We start from the raw sequence: 18,909 nt of genomic DNA on the forward strand, positions 1-18,909 counted from the left end.
CCCTCTCTGCCTGTCCCTGAATTTTTCATCTCCCTTTATCACCTACTTATAATCTTTGTGGGGGAAAGCCTCAATATGAATAATAAATGTACTCATTTATCATCCATTGTTAGTTCTTGGAGAAGTGACAAATGATTTTACTTCTCTACTAGGTATGGGAGTTAAAAACAGAAGCCTTTTTATAGGCTATCAGCTTTTCATATGGAGAAGTTGTCCTTAGCCAGGACCAGAATGCCTTGGCTTACATGTTGCTTTGGTGCAGCGATAGAATTGACGGGGACACCTTCCCACCCAGCACGGAATGTTGTTGCTTGGCTTCTTTTTTTTAGCCTCTAAGCTTCGTCTTAGATGAAGCTTCACATGCCTATGCTGGCCCTGTCTTTTGGCTTCCAAGTCTTACACCTGTCATACTCCAGTATTGGTTGAGCTAAAGCAATTGTTTGATTTTAATACTAAGGCAGTTTAGGATTCATCTTTCCCAGATAGGTCTGAAGTGTAGCATTTCAGCATTTGGCTGGCTTCTCTGTTGGTTCTTGACACTTCCTGCTCTTTGACAGCGGATTTCCAGAGGTTAGGGTCAGGAAGTAGCCAGTCCATAGGGGGCACTGTTGAGCAACAGTGCCTTCTCAAAGAGTGCAGCTCTCACTGCTTCCTGCCTTGGCTTGCTGTTAGGCTGCATGGGCGATGGCGGTGGCCCACCATGGCTCATTGTGAGCCCTTGTGCCTACAAGCATCCCTTTTCCCAGAGCGCTCTGGGATTGTCCCAGGAAGCACCTTGACAATGGGCTCTCCCTCCACTGAAGCACCTGTAGAGTACTGAAATAGTCCACCCAGTTGGCCGTGAACCTGAGTGCTATACATTGGTCCACCCCTAGAATGAAGCTTGATGATATCAAATGTATATTATCAAGGTAATTTTGTACCTGTTGAAATACAGCTTTAAGAAAAAGAACACCTTACTAGTAATAATAATAAACTTGGAACTTTGGGCTGTCAATTTAGTCTAGATTTGGTTAAATTTAGGCATTTGGAAAGTGGATTCCTTTATTTCTCGCAATATCTGGTACCAGGGTCATACCTGTTCTGGGGAGAGTTTCCTTACATTATTTTGTTTGTTTGACCGACAGCTCACGTGCATACGAAGCAATTTCATTCACAAAACTAACTTACAACAGCCCTTGCCAAGCTCTTAGTCTTGCGAAATTTACCCACTTCATATGAACCTTTCAGAGTGGAAGAATAATTACTCTTCTCTGATTGACAAGCTTCCAGTACATTTTTCTTTGCATGTTTAAACCAATCTGTATCATTTTGAAAATAAATGCGCTCCAAAACACTTCTTAAAATTTTGAGAATGCAAAAAAGTCTTGGTTAGTTTATTAGAGTTTCGTCATAGTCTCCATTAAGATCGGAATATTAGTTTGTAGACTTGAACTTCAAGTTCTTGTTCACGTTTGAGGTTGGGCATCGTGTTGATAAAGTCCCCAAATGTAGAGAGCTCAGGGCAGATCATTTAACCAGGTAACCCAGCCATGTCACCAGTGAGGAGTGCCTCCAGGCGTTTGTGCCCTGCCCATTTGTTTCTCCCTTTAGCCTCGTCTGGTCTCCTCAAGTCTAGTGTTTGACTCCCCACCTCCCTGATTCTGCCTTATAGAAGTTTGGAGGGTGAGGCCCCCAGGAATGTCTGGAGAATTCAGACTGACTGCTGCATATGGGCTCTGAAGCACTGATCTCCTCATTTCCCACTACCTCACATCACATACGGGCGTGCTGGTCGGCAGTCAGGCCTCATTTAGTTGACCAGTAGTTTCTGTTGCCTGGGTGGCATTACTGTTAAGAGATTTACTTAATAAAGTGATTGGCTCACTTCTCAGTGACTTGAACAGTTTGTGACTTTGGCCAGGATGACAGTACTAGGAAAGTGTGCTTTTTAAAAGTAATTGTACAGCCATGTTGTGCTTTCCAGATACAAGTTTCTCAGAGTTCAAAGCACTTTTTATATACCTTTAAATATAATACAGTAACAGTCTTCACTTACGTATATTTGTAAGCTGTGGTAGCTTTATTAGTAAAAATGAGATGTGATATGTGAAGTTCTTTGCTAGAAGCTGTAATAGACTTAGAACTAATGAGGATTACATTTGATCATTTTTCTTTTTTCTGTGCATTATTGCATGGAAGTTACTAGTGTCTGTGTCAGTTGCTATGTATCTCTCCAGATGGATTAATAGATAAATACATATTTGTATATGTATTCTGTATGTACATGTATGTATGTATACATTTGTATTTAGTATTTGTTTTCTATTTTTGAAGCATTTAAAATATAACAACATTTTGGGGAGTATTGCTTCCCCTTTACACCCAGGAGAATCACATTAGGATCACTGGAGGTATAAAAATTTTGAGAGTTAGCTGCGATGGCTTGCACCTGGAGTCTGGCTACTCTGGAGGCTGAGGTAGGAGGATTGCTAGGTGGTAGGAGTCTAGGAGTTTGAGTCCAGCCTGGGCAACGTAGCAGACCCTGTCTCTTAAAAAAAAATTTTTTTTTTGAGGGGAAAAATAAAACAATTGGGAGGGACCTTTTCCCTTGCATGACCAAATTTCTGATCTGTAGATAAACTCAGAGCATGGTTCATGCTGCTTACTCAACAGAATCACTTCATGGTTCTTTACCAGATCTTTGAAGTACTGAGCATCTGTTTTGCCTCATAAAAGATAAAACTGCAATTCAGAGGAACTGATTTCTTTTTGATGTAATTAATATTAATGCTGGCTGTCATATTGTCCATCCATAGGCCCAGAACTCAGCCCAGCAGCCCAGGACTTGTCCCTACCCTTCTGCTTTCAGCCAGACCCCCATGCTCAGCCTTGGTTTGCACTCCATGCCTTACCAAGTGGCCATTCCACAGCCAGTCGCTCGCTGCCCCCTGCTCCCTGCCCCCCTGTGCTCATCTAATATCACCTCTGGGGGCAGGAAAGGGGACAGCATGGAAGTGGGAGTGAGCAGAGGGGCAGTGGGTGTGCCGTTGTCTTGCATGAGCAACAAGGGAGGTTTTGGGTTCTCTCTGTCTAGTCAAACTAGACATACAGAGCTTTTTTCCAGACCTAAGCAGTATAGCTACCTTCCAAAGCCTAATATAAGGTTTATTTTTAAAGTATCTACAATAATTATCCATGCCATAATTCCCTGCCACCAGAATAAGTAGTCAGGAATTAATGATAGAGGCATTTCTGCAGTGTACATCTGCAAAGTGGAATCTGTAGGCTCTGCCCATCTGTGGAACCAAGGAGAAGGTGGTTTAATTCAGTTACAGCTGCCTCCTTCCCAGCAAGTGCCAGTGGGAGTGATGCCTTCAGTTGAGCCAACAGCCGCCTCTCTGCCCCCCATGGGCTCACCCTTAGAAAACGGCAGTCTCATCTGTATGCAGCTCTAGTCACTGTATTTATTGTTTGGGTTAGAATGAGGAGGTGGCACTAGTTCGTCTTCATATGTTCTTTACTCCTTCTGATTAATGCTTAAGAACATACTTGCTGATTTCACTTGCTTCTTTGGGCCTGCTTGTTTTAAATTAGAATATCAGCATTTTCCTGGGGTCCTTTATAACACCGCCCCCTCCTCCATTTTTCAACTAAAAACCCAAGCAAGTCTGGTACTCTCTAGATTTGACGTAAGGAAACAGAACTGGCTCCTCTGTGGGTCTTCTAGTGTTAGAGACTTTTCAGAGTGATTTTGGATAAGTAGTCAAACATTTACCCTCTTCTTAAGGTAGGTAGGATAGAAATTATTTTCGTTTTATATTCTTCCCAGCCTCTAAGACTTAATTTTTTTTAAAAAGAAATGAAATGTCCCTGAACACTTTGTTTCTAGGATTATGCTTGTATTGATCAGTTGGTTTTCCTCTGGTTTGCTGTAGTAGACTGGGGTGGAGGAGGTGGCAAGGAGGGAGGGGGTGGTCACCACTTGTTGGATCTTAGGATAAAGTTGGTTGTGTCCAGAGGTGACTGATACACCTTATAATTTCAGACTGTTCCATGTAATGTGATCACTTCAAGCTAGGCTTAATCCAAACCTCTCTCTAAAGATAATTCACAGTAGAGGACAGAGTGGTCACATAATGTTTCTTACAGTGACATGTGCATTAGAATGATTTGTAGACCAAATTTCAAACGTTTCCTTTTTTGGCAAATTGTGTCTGAAATTATTTGATTTTTCTTTTAGAAAAACACACCAACTTTTAAAGCCCTATGGCTATGTAAATAAGATGATTTCTGGAACACAAATGGGCAAATAGTATGTAGAATATCATTAGAATCATTATATCACTGTCACTGGTCCTGGGGTTGCCAGGCCTTTTCTGATTATCAGATGCAACAAATGACGTCCAATTTTATTGACCAGTTCGGCTTCAACGATGAGAAGTTTGCAGATCAAGATGACATTGGCAAGTGAGTATATTTTTCTGTTTTCACTCTTGCTCTTGTACAACCTTGATCTTGGCAGATGTATATGTGATTCTGCGGGTTTCTTAGTCTTGAGCATTTGTGAGTGGGAGGAACCTGCTGTCTCCACAGTGTTCCTCTAGTTCTAGCAGATTGACCCTGAGACTGGATAATTAGGACTTGAAATAACACTCCAGTGGCCTTGTGCGGTGGCTCACACCTGTAATCCCAGCACTTTGGGAGGCTGATGCAGGCGGATCACTTGAGGTCAGGAGTTCAAGACCAGCCTGGCCAACATGGCAAAACCCCATCTTTACCAAAAATATAAAAAATTAGCCAGTTGGGCCGGGCGCGGTGGCTCAAGCCTGTAATCCCAGCACTTTGGGAGGCCGAGACAGGCGGATCACAAGGTCAGGAGATCGAGACCATCCTGGCTAACATGGTGAAACGCCGTCTCTGCTAAAACATACAAAAAAAACTAGCTGGGCGAGGTGGCGGGCGCCTGTAGTCCCAGCTACGTGGGAGGCTGAGGCAGGAGAATGGCGTGAACCCGGGAGGCGGAGCTTGCAGTGAGCTGAGGTCCGGCCACTGCACTGTAGCCTGGGTGACAAAGCGAGACTCCGTCTCAAAAAAAAAAAAAAAAATTAGCCAGTTATGGTGGCGGGCACCTGTAATCCCAGCTACTCGGGAAGCTGAGGCAGGAGAATCACTTGAACCCAGGAGGCAGAGGTTGTAGTAAGCTGAGATGTTGTGCCATTGCGTTCCAGCCTGGGAGACAGAGGAAAAAAAAAAAAAAAAAACCAATATCCCTGCAAAGAAAGCAGCATTCACCTGTAGGGTTTCTCCTCTTTCTCAGAAGCCTGTTTTTATTAGATTACACTTTTAGGAATTTAAGTCACCGTTCTTAATTTTACCTTTTAATGTTAAATAGTATTATCTAAAGTCCTTAATGCTGGCCAGGCGCAGTGGCTCACACCTGTAATCCCAGCACTTTGGGAGGCCGAGGCAGGCAGATCACTTGAGGTCAGGAGTTCAAGACCAGCCCGGCCAATGTGGCAAAACCCCGTCTCTACTAAAAATATAAAAAGAATAGCCAGACTGGGTGTGTGTGCCTGTAGTCCAAGCTTCTGAGGAGGCTGAGGTGGGAGAATCACTTGAACTTGGGAGGCAGAGGTTGCACTGAGCCAGGATCGCACCACTGCACTCCACTCTGGGCAACACAGGAAGACACTGTCTCAATAATAACAATAACCATAATAATAAAGTTATTAATCCCTGTGTTTTTAACTGGGGCATCACGTTCCAGTAGATGACCAGGTTGGCAGGAACAGCTCTGCCCTATGTGTATTCTCTTCTCTAGGTGACTCATCATAAGGTAGATTTGGGTGTTTTGCAAGAGCCAGACACTCTAACCACTCATTCTGCAGTCAGGGTAAGAAGCAGAGAAATGAGAATTATTGATACTGTACAGAATTAACAAGTAGAAAATGTGTAGGTGGTTAACAGAAATGAAAACAGGTGGTCTAGCATCTGACATTGGGATGGAAGATTTATAAACAAAATATTTTGAGATAGATATTATAGCTTATTGACACAGTTTAAGAAAAAATAGGAAGGCAGCTGCTGGTACTTGAATATTGAATGATGACTGTCACAGGAGACACGATTATGCCATAGACACCCAGTATCTGTTGTGGTCTTTGGAAGCAGTAAATCCTCAATAATTTGTTGAACCACAGCCAGTGGAGGCTGTTGTTTGTCACAAATTGCAGTTTGCAGTATGTGAGAAGCCAAAATATTTTTACAGCACACTCTTAATTGCGCTATAAACATGCCGTATGGGCACAGTGGAATGGAGGTGCCCCTGTAAACAGCAGCAGTTGAAGGCTGTTACCTGCCAAGATGTTCTGTCCATACCCCAGGAACATTCTACTGAGGCCAGGATCCACCGCCTTCACACCACACACTGCAGGGCCCTGTTTGGTGTCTTGATGTTCACGTGCCTGGACTCTTGCTTCATCTTCCTAGTTAGGATCTATAATCTCTTCACAGTCTGTATTGCATGCTTGGACTAGTGATTTAGTAGAACGGCTCTTTTAAGAATCATAAGGTAGCCCCTCCTCCTCAAACTTACATTTAATAAGCAATGAATTCTTTTACTCCCCGCTTGCTTTTCTAGATGATACCTTGTTATAGCATAAGATTTCGTGGGTGTCTGTATTTTGTGTATGAGTTTGACTATCCCTGGAGAAAATTCAGTGTCTGACAGCTTTTGTATACTTCATGTTTTGACTTGGTTCTTTGCAAATAACCTTTTTCTTGGTTATATTAGTATGGCCCATGGAACCATGGTTGTTACCATAGATGTTAAAAATCTTTTATAGGAAGGAGTCGAGGGTGTCCCAAAGGCTTTGTGTCTCAGAAGGCTTCCATTGCAGCCCATCTATCCTACATAAATTCATTAATACCAAGGGAGCTGGCATCATTTAATATAAGAAGGCTGTTTCTGTTTGTTTTTTATTTATAGAGATATCGATAATAGTGTAAATATTTTAAATTTGGAAACTTTCATAAATATGGTTTCTGTGAGCCCATAGTAATTAATGCTTCCTACACTTCTATTTTTTTTTCACAGTGTTTCTTTTGATCGAGTATCAGACATCAACTTTACTCTCAATACAAATGAAAGTGTAAGTATAAACCCTCTGTTGTGAGTGGTGTGGTGCATGAGAGGTTAAAAATTGGGTTAGTCCACATGCTGGGACCCCTGTGCTCTAGAGCCCTAATCCTAAATTGGTGTTACATACTTCACTCTGTCCCACAACCTGCCTGGCACCTGTGGGTGTGTGTTTTCTGCAGCCCTAGTTATGACTTGATGGAGCTAATAAAACCAGGGTCACTTGTGATTGCAGCATAGACAGTTGACTTCAAAGAGAAGGCTGCAGTTTGACGCCAACTCACTGCCTTTGACTCCTTTGTATTGCCAGGAGAGAAATGTGGACTGGGTCAGGGCAAGCCCCTCATTACTAGGCATTTCTGTGGAAGCACCGAGACAGTCATGTCATCTGAATGGGGACAGTTTATTGATTTTATGTTGACTAGCATGAGAGACCACTGGCTTATTTGCTGATGGAGTAAGGTAGGAACTGCTGATTTGAGCCATTGGAGGTCATCACTGCTCAGCTGGACTAGTAAAAGCAAACAAGTACGATTGCTTTTCCTTGCTAGGACAGACCTGGGACCGCATCTCCAGGACAGGGGAGGCTCCTGGGATTACAATGATGTTTTGACGAGATGAAAGAGGATATTGGTTTATGCTTCTTTTTGCTAGTCTTTTTAGGGAAACCCAGACTTTTTTAGGGGAATTCTTGCTGTGGACACAGAAACTAACGTTAGGTGTTTATATTTTATTTTGGTATATGTGACAGGCACCATTTTGTAAAGCAGTGAAAAAATGCAGTTTACATTGGTAATGCTTAAGAGAAGATAACTTGATTTTAAATTTATTTTGTTGGTTTTTTTCTCTCATTTTTATTTAGGGAAATATTGCCTTGTTTGAAGCATGTTGTAAGGAAAGAATACAACAGTTTGATGATGGTGGCTCTGATGAGGAAGATATATGGGAGGAAAAGCACATTGCATTCACACCAGAATCCCAAAGACGATCCAGGTAGAAAGATAGTTGGTTATAGTTGTAATTATAGCCAACCTATAAAGAAAATGATTATCATGAGACGTACATTGTGTAATCACCAAACGTACATGTTTACCTCAGAAACCAGTGTTTTTTGGTCATGGCCAGAAATGCCCTTGGTGGGAGTTGGTGCTTCCAGTGTGACAGTGATCGGCTTGAAAATACTGCAGGTGTTTAGACACAGTTCATGAGATGCTGTGACCCAGCGTCTTCCGAAGGGGAAATGTGGCAGACAAGCATGGTCACGTAGTGCCTTTTACTAAATAAATGTTCCCTCACCAGTAATTACAACACCAGTTATGTGGTGTTTCTTGTAAAAGATGGAAAACTTCCCAAAGGAAGGGGAAATTGTTTTTAAAAGTTAATCTATTTGGGGAAGATAGGGTCATGTCAGTTGATACATCTGGGTCAATCCAGTCCTTTTTTTAATCACCCTTATCACAGGAACCTAAATAAATGTTGCTTCTGTACACAGACAGATCTTGTTATATGAGTATTCATTATCAGAATCTTCATATTTAAGAGAGAGGAGTATTTGATCAGCGGCTGAACTTTCATTTTTATTTCATTTATTGTTACTCATTTTATTCATTTACTTAAAATAAGTAATGTTTTCACATGGCCTAAAATTCAAAGGGAATCAAAGAGTATGCATTGAAAAGTAAAACTGTCTCATCCCTTCTCCCAGCCATCCAGTCCTCTTGCCGGGGAGTCCTTCAGCATCACCTCTCGCTGCCAGTTACGTTGCCTCTTGTAGGAATGCTTGTTGCCACAGGTTATAGCAGACTCAGCAGTGGCTTGAGCAAGTGAAGCTGTGTTTGTCTCAGCAGTCCAGACTTCATAAGGGAGTTGAATAAGGCTGTTAGACCAGGCATCTTTTATTTATTCCTGCTCTCGTCTTGTTGATTTATCTCCTGTGATCACAAGATAGCTGCTATAGCTCCAGAGCCAGACAGCAAAAGAAAAATACCTTCATGGCATTTTTGTTTGTTCATTTGGATAAAGTCCCACTCAGACTTGTTTGCCATCATTTACTGAGATTTTGGTTCTTAGGTTCAGTGGATTCACCAATGGATTCCTTGCCCACAGCATGACTAATATGTGTGAGGACAGTAATACAGTATGGCCTCAGCACCATGTGTGGAAGGCACAGAGAATTTAGTGTGTCGGGGAAGACAGTGTCCTGGGGGAGATGGCACCTGATACCCAGAGGGAACACTGATGACAGAAGGCAGCTTTTATTATTTAACAACTCTGTTGAGGCATACTTGACATAAACTGCATTTATTTCAGTTGTACAATGTGGAAATTTCAACATGTGTATACATCCATGAAACCAACATCATGAACTTAACCATCACCCCAAAAAGTCTTCCCATGATCTTTTGTATACCTTCCTCCTTCCTGTCCCCCACAACCATCTGTTTTTTGTTCCATTAGTTTGCTTTTTCTAGAGTTTTATATAAATGAAATCAATACATTATACTCTTTTTGTCTAGCTTCTTTTACTCAACATAATTAATACGAGAGCTATCCATGTTGTCTAATGTTTTAGTCCATTTCTATTTTTTGGGGGGCGGGGGCTGGGTAGTATTCCATTAAGAGGATACACTACAATGTGTTTATTCATTTTCCTATTGATGGATGTTTTGGTTGTTTTTGGTTTGAGGCGTATAATGTCACTTGAAGATAGATAGTGATGTTAAAGGTGCATAGTGTGAATGCTAAAGTAGTCACTAAAATAACAAAGAGTTATTGTTAATAAGCCAACAAAGGAGATAAAATCAAATCATAAAATACAAAAGAAAACAGAAAAAGAACAAAGGGCAGCCTGGACAAACAAAACTACTGAGCAGCAGGATGATAGAGTTAGTCCTAAATAACCATGTGAAACAAATGATGCAGACACCCTCATTTAAAAGACAGAGATTGACTGGGCACAGTGGCTCACACCTAGAATCCCAGCACTTTGGGCAGCCGAGGCAGGTGGCCTGCTTGAGGCCAGGAGTTTGAGACCAGCGTAGGCAACATGGCAAAACCCTGTCTCTACAAAAATACAAAAATTAGCTGGGCATGGTGGCATGTGCCTGCTGTGAGGTGAAGCAGGAGGATTACTGGGAAGTTGAGGCTACAGTGAGCCAAGATAAAAAACAAAAAAAGATGGTCAGATTGGATAAAAAATGAGGCCTAATTAATGCTGCCTATGGGAAATGATTTAAATACAAAGAAACAAGTACTACATAAAAACACAAAAAAGAAAAAGATATGTCAACACTAAGAAAAGCCAGAAGGTCTGTATTAATCTCAAAATAGATTTCAAAGGGAAGGGATAAAGAAAGTGATAGATATAATGATAAACGGGTCCATTCATTCTAAGAGGACATCGCAATTTTAAATGTCTACACAAGCTAATGACAGAGCTTCAGGATACACAGAGGAAAAACTGGTAGAGCTGTAAAGAGAAGTAGAGCAGTCCACAATGATAGCCAATATTTTAACACCCCTCTCTCAGTAACTGATGAAATGGTAGGTACAAATCAGTAAGGCTGTGGAGCACTTGAACACCACCATCAACTAACTTGTCCTCCTTGCACGTTTATAAAGAATCCTGCCCAACAACCACAGAATGTACATTCAAGTGTGTGAAATATTTACCAAGATAGACCATAAAGCAAGTCTCAGATTTTAAAGGGTTCAAGTCATTTTCTGACCAAAATGGAATGAAATTAGTAATCAGTAACATAAAGACTTTTGGTAAATCCCCCAGCATTTTTTTTTTTTTTTTTGAGACGGGGTCTCGCTCTGTCACCCAGGCTGGAGTGCAGTGGTGTGATCTTGGCACGCTGCAACCTCCACCTCCCGGGTTCCAGTGATTCTCCTGCCTCAGCCTCCCAAGTAGCTGGGATTACAGGCGCCCACCACCAGACCTGGCTAATTTTTGTATTTTTAGTAGAGACAGGGTTTTACCACGTTGGCCAGACTGGTCTCAAACTCCTGACCTCAGGTGATCCGGCTGGGCGACAGAGCAAGACTCTGTCTGGAAAAAAAAAAAAAGATGCCGGAATCTACAGAAAGACTACTAGAACAATTAAAATGACTTTAGCAAAGCTGCATGATACAAGAGCAATATAATTTTCCGTCTTCATACTGCAACGAACAGTTGAAACTGATAAACAAGCCGAGCATAGTGGTGCATGTCAGTAGTCCCAGCGGCTCGGGAGGCTGAGGCAGGAGGATCCCTTGAACCCAGGAGTTTGAGACTGCAGCACGCTATGATCACACCTGTAAATAGTCACTGCATTCTAGCCTAAGCAATATAGACCCCCATCTCTTAAAAAAGGGGGAGAGAGAGAGAAAGAAACTACTAAATAATACTATTCATAGTAGCACCAACACTATTAACTGTATTAAACATGACTGGGCAGGTGGCTCCTGCCTACAATCCCAGCACTTTTGGAGGCCAAGGCAGGAGGATCTCTTGAGCCCAGGAGTTCGAGACCAGCTCAAGGAACATAGGGAGAACCCATCTCTATTTTTTTAAAAAGGGAAAAAATTTAAATATGTAGGGACAGATCTGACAAAGGATGTCCAAGACTTGTATGCTGAAAAGCCTAAAGCATAGCTCTGAGATAAAGACAACTTGGTAAATGTTTGTAAGTAGGAAGACACAATATTGTAATACTAAGCTGCCAGCTCTCCCCAGGTTGAATCTATAGATTCAACACAAACAAAATCCTTCCAGCCTTTTTTGTAGCTATTAACAAGCTGCTGCTTAAATTCATATGGAAATGAAAAGGATCTAGAATAGCCAAAACGACTCTTATAGAGAACAACAAAATTGGAGGAGAAACACTACCTTATTTTAAAATTCAATAGTTAAAACAGTATGGTATGGGCAAGAAGGTAGGGCATAGATCAGTGGAACAGAATAGAGAGCCCATAAATACAGGCTTATACATATGTGGACAACTGACTCTTGATAGAGGCGAAAGGCGATTCAGTGGAGAAAGGATAGTCTTTTCAACAAATGGTGTGGAACAATCAGGCATCCATATTAAAACAAGTGAACTGATCCATACCTCTTACTATAATACATTAACTCAAAATGGATCTTAGACCCAAATGTGAAACATTAAACTATAAAACTTCTACAAGAAAACTTAGAAAATCATTGTGACCTTGAGTTAAGCAAAGATTTCTTAGATGTATCACCAAAAGCACAATACATAAAAATAATTTTTTTTTTTTTTTTTTTGAGACGGAGTTTCGCTCTTATTGTCCAGGCTGGAGTGCAGTGGCATAATCTCAGCTTACTGCAACCTCTGCCTCCCGGGTTCAAGTGATTCTCTTGCCTCAGCCTCTGGAGTATCTGGGATTACAGGTACCCGCCACCACACCCGGCTAATTTTTGTATTTTTAGTAGAGATGGGGTTTCGCCATGTTGGCCAGGCTGGTCTCGAACTCCTGACCTCAGGTGGTCTGCCCGCTTCAGCTTCCCAAAGTGCTGAGATTACAGGCCTGAGCCACCACGCCCATCCATAAAAGAATAATGTTAGTAAGCTGAACGTCATCAAAATTTAACATTTTCACTCTTCAAATGACACAATAGAATGAAACAATAAACCACACTGGGAGAAAACGTTTGCAAATGACACGTTAGGTAAAAGACTTGTGTGTAGAGTTAAGAAATCTCTTTACTCAAGAAAAAGACAATCCAGTTTTTAAAAAGCACAAAAGTGTGAAAAGACAAGAAGATATAGGATGGCAAATAAGCATTTAAAAAGATGCTCAACCTCCTTGGTCATTAGGAAAGTATAAATGAACACCACAGTGAAATGGACATCTCCACCCCTGCGAGAAGGTGGTTCTTAGATTGTGGCCTCCACTTGAAGTAGAGCCCACGTGCTCCTGTGGTGGAGGCTTAGTGTGAGGTTGGGCAGCATGTACACAAAGCTGAGTCTTCCCGGGCGTCCTGACCACGTGGTGCTCAGGCAGATGTGATCCTGCTGAAGCACCACAGGATCTTTTGTTGCTGGGTGACTTAGAATTTTCTGGATTTAGCTGGTGGCTGATAAGCAACGTTAAATACTTTGGTCTTTTTTTTTTCTTAGCTCGGGGAGTACAGACAGTGAGGAAAGTACAGACTCTGAAGAAGAAGATGGAGCAAAGCAAGACTTGTTTGAATCCAGCAGTGCTAACATGGAGGATAAAATGGAGGTGGATCTGAGTGAACGTAAGTGGTTTCATTCTTCACATCAGCTGCCCTGTCTTGGAATTAGGTACTGTGAACATTTGGCAAAGGAGCAGTTCATAGCATCTGAGATGGTTTCTGAAGGAGTGGTTGGGTTGAAACGTGTTGTCAAGTGAATTCCTCTTGGAGGTTTTAAGTTTCAGAGACAGCTTCAGGGAAGGAGCACAGCATGCATTTGTGGCTAAGGTACCTCTTCCTGGTAGGCAGTGAACGTCAGCTGTGTGGGTCTGGCTGGAGGACAGAGCCCGCTGCTAGGTCAGCCTCCTGGCTGTGTTGTCCTTGTGCTCTTGCAGAAGGAAAAGACCCTGCGTTGGTGGGAAGAGGAGGACGTGGTTGTGTTGTGTGGGTTCGTGAGTGGAATCAGCCAGGGGACGCAGCCTTAGCTTAACCAGCATTTCAGTGCGTTCGTAGTTGATTTCAGAAGCTTACAGCCTTGAAACTTGTCCAGCTGAGTGCTTGCTTATGCCCTGCTTCTTGCTAGGAAGACTTGAGTTAGCTGGCCTTTTAAAAATACTTTAAAAACTTCTAAAGGTTTGGTAAACAAACGTTCACATGAAGGAGCCTTATGGGCCGATAGCGAGGCTTGCCCCAAGCCTGGGCAGTCTCTGATTGCCCCGCAAGGCCTTTTTTGTGTTCAGTCCGAGAGGCTGAAGCCTAGCTAGGGTGGACCTTGTGGTGACTTCAGAGCTAGATGGGACCATATCAGTCATCCAGCAAACTGCCACATATTGCAGATAAGGAAACTGGGGATGGGAGAAGAGAGAGCTTCTTTCTGCTGCCCCTTTTCCAGCCCACCCTCAGGAGGAGGAAGTGGACTTTTCTCCTTTTTTTGGTCTGTTTATAACCCGAGGATAAAAGCCTTTGGTTACTTGAGGGTGTGATTGAAGCAGCTTGCTTCTCTTTACCCTCTGTGTGCACGTCTCTGAGTTTGTGGGAGTGAGGGATAAAATTCAGTTTCAGTCAACATGCCTTTGTCAAGTTCCTACTGTATGCCAGGTGCTAGGCCTGTAACTGCGAATGGGTCACAGACTCTGCCTCCAGGGGCTTAGGGTCGGCTGGGGAAGCAGATGGGCAGCGCAGGGGAATGGGGACAGGGTGCTAGAAGAGGGGAGCCTTCCATTAGGCATCTTCGTAGAGGCAGGTGGGTGTGAGGCCGAAGGACTCGTAGGGATTTGCCCTTGCGAGAGAGAAAACAACTAATCGGAATGCCCAGAACGTGCTGTTTCACATGGCTCGGGGATGAGGTGGCAGGAACTAAGGCCAGAGGCCAGATCAAGAGTTGTATTCTGAAGGTTGTAGGGAGCCCCTGAGGATTTGACTAAGAAGATCATTATTGGATCTGTTTCAAGACACTCACGGCAACAGTAAAAAAATGGACAAGAAAGCGCATAGTAGAGACAGGAGAACCATGAAGACATCGGATTGTTGTTACACATGAGAAATAATGAGAACTGCGAGATGGGCTCCAGGCAGCAGGGAGGTGTGAGGAGGAGACAGGGTAGATGCCCTGATCTGTTGGCTCTGGCATCTGTAGGGTGTTTTGTTGTTGTTGTTGTTGTTGTTGTTGTTTAATGTACAGTTCAAGGCTGGGTGCAGTGGCTCAGGCCTGTAATCCCAGCACTTTCTGGAGGCCAAGTTCGGCGGATCACTTAAGGCCAGGAATTTGAGACCACCCTGGCCAACAGGGTGAAACCCTGTCTCTACTAAAAATAAAAATTAAATTAAAAAAAAGTTGGACATGGTGGCAAACACCCATAGTCCCAGCTACTCGGGAGGCTGAAGCAGGAGAATCGCTTGAGCTCAGGAGGTGGAGGTTGCAGTGAGCCAAGATCGTGCTATGCACTCCAGCCTGGGCAACAGCGAGACACCGTCTGGGGAAAAACAAAAAAGTACAGTTCAGTAGTATAGTCACACTGTTGTGTAACGGATCTTTAAAACTTTTTCGTCTTGAACTAAAACTCTGTACCCATTAAACAGTTCCTCATTTCTACTTCCCCAGTCCCTAGCAGCCTCCGTTCTACTTTCTGTTTCTCTGGGGTTGTCTAGTCTAGGGCTCTCATATAAATGGAATCATACAGTATTTGTCTTTGTGACTGGCTTGTTTTATTTTGCATAATGTCTTCAGAGTTCATCCCTGCTGTGGTGTATACAGGATTTCCTTCTGTTTGAAGGCTGAATGACGTTCTGGAGTATTTGGTTCTTTTAGCAGGCTGGGTATGGTTAAATGACAGGGAGGTAAACAAACACGTGGCTGGATTGTGTGCCGCTGCTGCTGTGATTGTGGGCCTGGGTGTAGGAATAAGGAGGGAGGAAGTGAGCACCCTGGATGAGGTTCGAGTTTGCCTACCTCCTGGGGTTAAATTGGCCGGGAACCAGGCCTCCTGCTTCTCTGCTCCTTGGGAAAGACTGCTTTTGCATCTTCAGATCTCTGGAGGCACAAGTGGGTAGGGTTGGGGAAGATTCTCTCTCAGGGCTTCAGGGCTACAGGGCTGCCCCAGAGAGCCTCTGCCATTTCACCAGTCTCTGTGGCTTCTTTTGGAGGTTTTGTGGACGTTCAGAATGGTTTAAAATGTTAACATGGACTCTGAGGAGCTAATCTCCTCAAAGAGATTATCAAAGAGATAACAACAGAAAAGTCATTTGTATGTAATATAATTTAGTTGTAGAGTGGAACTCAGGTGGAATGGTTCCAGAGCTTTGCATACGGTGGGCAGGCACAAATATCTGTCAAGTTGACTTTTCGGAGGTTTCAGGTGAGATTTTCAAACGTTCAAGCATTTATTCCTTCTTAGTGTCAGTGGAGCCCTACGACACTCATACAGGTAAGTGGGCAAGAAGCATGGAGCGCACCCTAATTAAATACCTACTCTATGCAGGCCTTCCTTTGATTTTTGCCAAGTGAATAGTCATTATGAAATCAAACAGATGAAGTCAAATACCTTGCTCAAAGTCACAGTCAAGCCTGTCTTTAAAATCAGAACATTTCTATTCTACACAGGTACTTCTTAGTCAGTTGTGTCTGGGATAAGCCCTTACATCACTTATACCAGGTTCCCTAGCATTCCTTCTTGCAACCTGGAGATTCCTAATTATGATAATATCCCTGATGGAATGCAGTGGTTCCCATATCCGGCTTGTCCCCAGCAAGGAATTGAGGATTCAGCACTCTGAAGGAAAAGCATGGTGTGCAGTTAGAGCAGATCCACAGGGACCTGACTTCATCAGAAGAGACACATGTCTGAGGAGGTGACATTTAAAGAGAGACCTGCAGATTAGACCCAAACTTGGCCAGCAGGCAGCATAACACGAAGAGCCCCACAGACTGCAAGTGTGCCCAAGCAAGTCCTGCCGCTTCAGCGTGAGGCCAGACCTGGTTCTGTAGGACTTAGGAAGCCTAACTGTAACGCACTGCAGTGAGCCCGCAGAGTGCGCCAAGGGCGGCCAGACCTGGACTGGGAAGCAATAAGGTTGTTTCTAGCTTATTGGAGTTGAATAACCAACATGTTCTTTTTTTAGAAAAATAACCTTTTTACTTTTGAATAATTTAGATTTATAGAAACATTGCCAAGATAGTAAGTCCCCATATATCCTTCACTTAGCTTCCCCCAGTTTGAATATAGCCGTGGTACATTTGTCAAAACTAAGAAATTAACGTTAATCCCTCTTTGTGTACGTAGCTTTGAATCTCTGTGTAGTATTTCTTTTGGAACAGTTGTTAGAAATGGGAGGTTTGAGGCCGGCCGCGGTGGCTCACGCCTATAATCCCAGCACTTTGGGAGGCCGAGGTGGGCGGATCACGAGGTCAGGAGATCAAGACCATCCCGGCTCACACAGTGAAACCCTGTCTCTACTAAAAATACAAAAAAATTAGCCGGACGTGGTAGCAGGCACCTATAGTCCCAGCTACTCAGGAGGCTGAGGCAGGAGAATGGTGTGAACCTGGGAGGTGGAGCTTGCACTGAGCAGAGATTGCGCCACTGCATTCTAGCCTGGGCGATAGAAAGACTTGGTCTCAAAAAAAAAAAAAAGAGACATGGGAGGTTTGAGAATGTGGGGGCATTGCTAGAGTGCCCACCCCGCCCTCACTGGTGAGAGTGTCTTTCTCCCACAGCTCCAGTCTCTTTTGCTAATGTGTTTTTGATAAATACCTTGTGGGACATGAAACAACTAAAGCGTTTTCCAAATAAAATCTCTCCCCTCTTTTTAGCACCCAGCTGGTCAGCTAACTTTGATGTCCCAATGGAAACTACCCACGGTGCTCCACTGGACTCTGTGGGATCTGACGTCTGGAGCACAGAGGAGCCAATGCCAACAAAAGAGACAGGCTGGGCTTCTTTTTCAGAGTTCACGTCTTCCCTGAGGTGAGTGAACGTGTGCTGTCTCTACACCCTTCCACGGGCGAGTTGGGAATGGTCAGGTGTTTGCTATTAATGTGTGTTCTTCACCTTGACTGACTTCCAGGTTGAATATACTGTCCTCAAAAAGATTAAACATTAGCATACTGACACAGCTCTGTGTTGTAAGAAACACAGTCACCATCTTCCTTTCCTTTCCTCCTGATTAATTGGAAATGGGAGTAGTTCTTGAACAAAGTAGCTTGGGAGGATGCAGTCCCAGGAAATTAGCAGGATACAGCAGAAGATGAATCTCCATGGGCTTTTCTGGCTTCACAGAGCTGTCAGGGCAGAATTGAGAACAGGAATGAGGTGAAGCTAAGAAATCCTGACAGGCACAGCACTTCTGTGTGGGGTGTGGCAAGAAAACGCAAAGTGGATCTTGAATTCAGTAGATAATATGAACCTATAGTTCACTTGCAGCTAGTTCAGTGCTGTAAATTAAGGGCTCCCAATCGGTAACTCAGAAGATAGGAAGAAAAACTGTTTTGGGCTGACAGTTACTGTCTTAGACAAACCAAAAAATAGGCTGAAACCCATGTTGCTTTGTAGTAACCGTAGTTAATAGCATTAAGTTACTGCTCAGAGGTACAAGTGAGATTTGTGAAAAATGTCTCCAAAATAATGAGTTATTTCGTCTACCCTGCTTTTCAGTCCAGGACATACATTTCACCTCCTCCTTTTTTTGGTCTGTTTATAACCCGAGGATAAGAGCCTTTGGTTACCTGAGGGTGTGATTGAAGCAGCTTGCTTCTCTTTACCCTCTGTGTGCACGTGTCTTGAGTTTGTGGGAGTGAGGGATAAAAGAGGAAGTGTAATGATCTCCCTCGCCACCACCCCTTACTGCTCAGGCGTTTGATGTTTTTTACTATGTTTCCACAATTCCAACAACAAATATCATTAAGAGGGCCAGTCTCTCCCAGGCAGTGTGGCTCAAAATAAATAAAGGTTTTTGTAAAACCAGTCAACGCAATAAATACAGTTGCCATTGTACGATGTATGTCTTTGCTGTTCAAGCTCTGGGAGACTCCTAGTGATTATGGTGGGATGAGAGGTTGGGACATGATGAGCCTGTCTAGAATGCTCTACAAAGTCCATGTCTTACTGCCCTGCTGGCTTAACAGAAC

General features: G+C 43.2%; 1 protein-coding gene across 2 annotated transcripts in view; it reads left to right on the forward strand.

Moving 5' to 3' along the window:
• PPP6R3 (protein phosphatase 6, regulatory subunit 3) overlaps positions 1–18,909 on the forward strand; it is a 168,427-nt gene that overhangs the window by 135,640 nt on the left and 13,878 nt on the right. For both annotated transcript variants that reach the window (XM_011987057.1, XM_011987058.1), the window contains exons 16-20: positions 4,352–4,449; positions 7,079–7,133; positions 7,983–8,113; positions 13,249–13,370; positions 17,596–17,749. In XM_011987057.1, the coding sequence (XP_011842447.1) occupies positions 4,352–4,449; positions 7,079–7,133; positions 7,983–8,113; positions 13,249–13,370; positions 17,596–17,749 (560 nt within the window). The remainder of the gene's footprint in view (positions 1–4,351; positions 4,450–7,078; positions 7,134–7,982; positions 8,114–13,248; positions 13,371–17,595; positions 17,750–18,909) is intronic.

This window comes from Mandrillus leucophaeus, unplaced genomic scaffold, assembly GCF_000951045.1.
Source record: "Mandrillus leucophaeus isolate KB7577 unplaced genomic scaffold, Mleu.le_1.0 Scaffold30, whole genome shotgun sequence".
NCBI lineage: Eukaryota > Metazoa > Chordata > Mammalia > Primates > Cercopithecidae > Mandrillus > Mandrillus leucophaeus.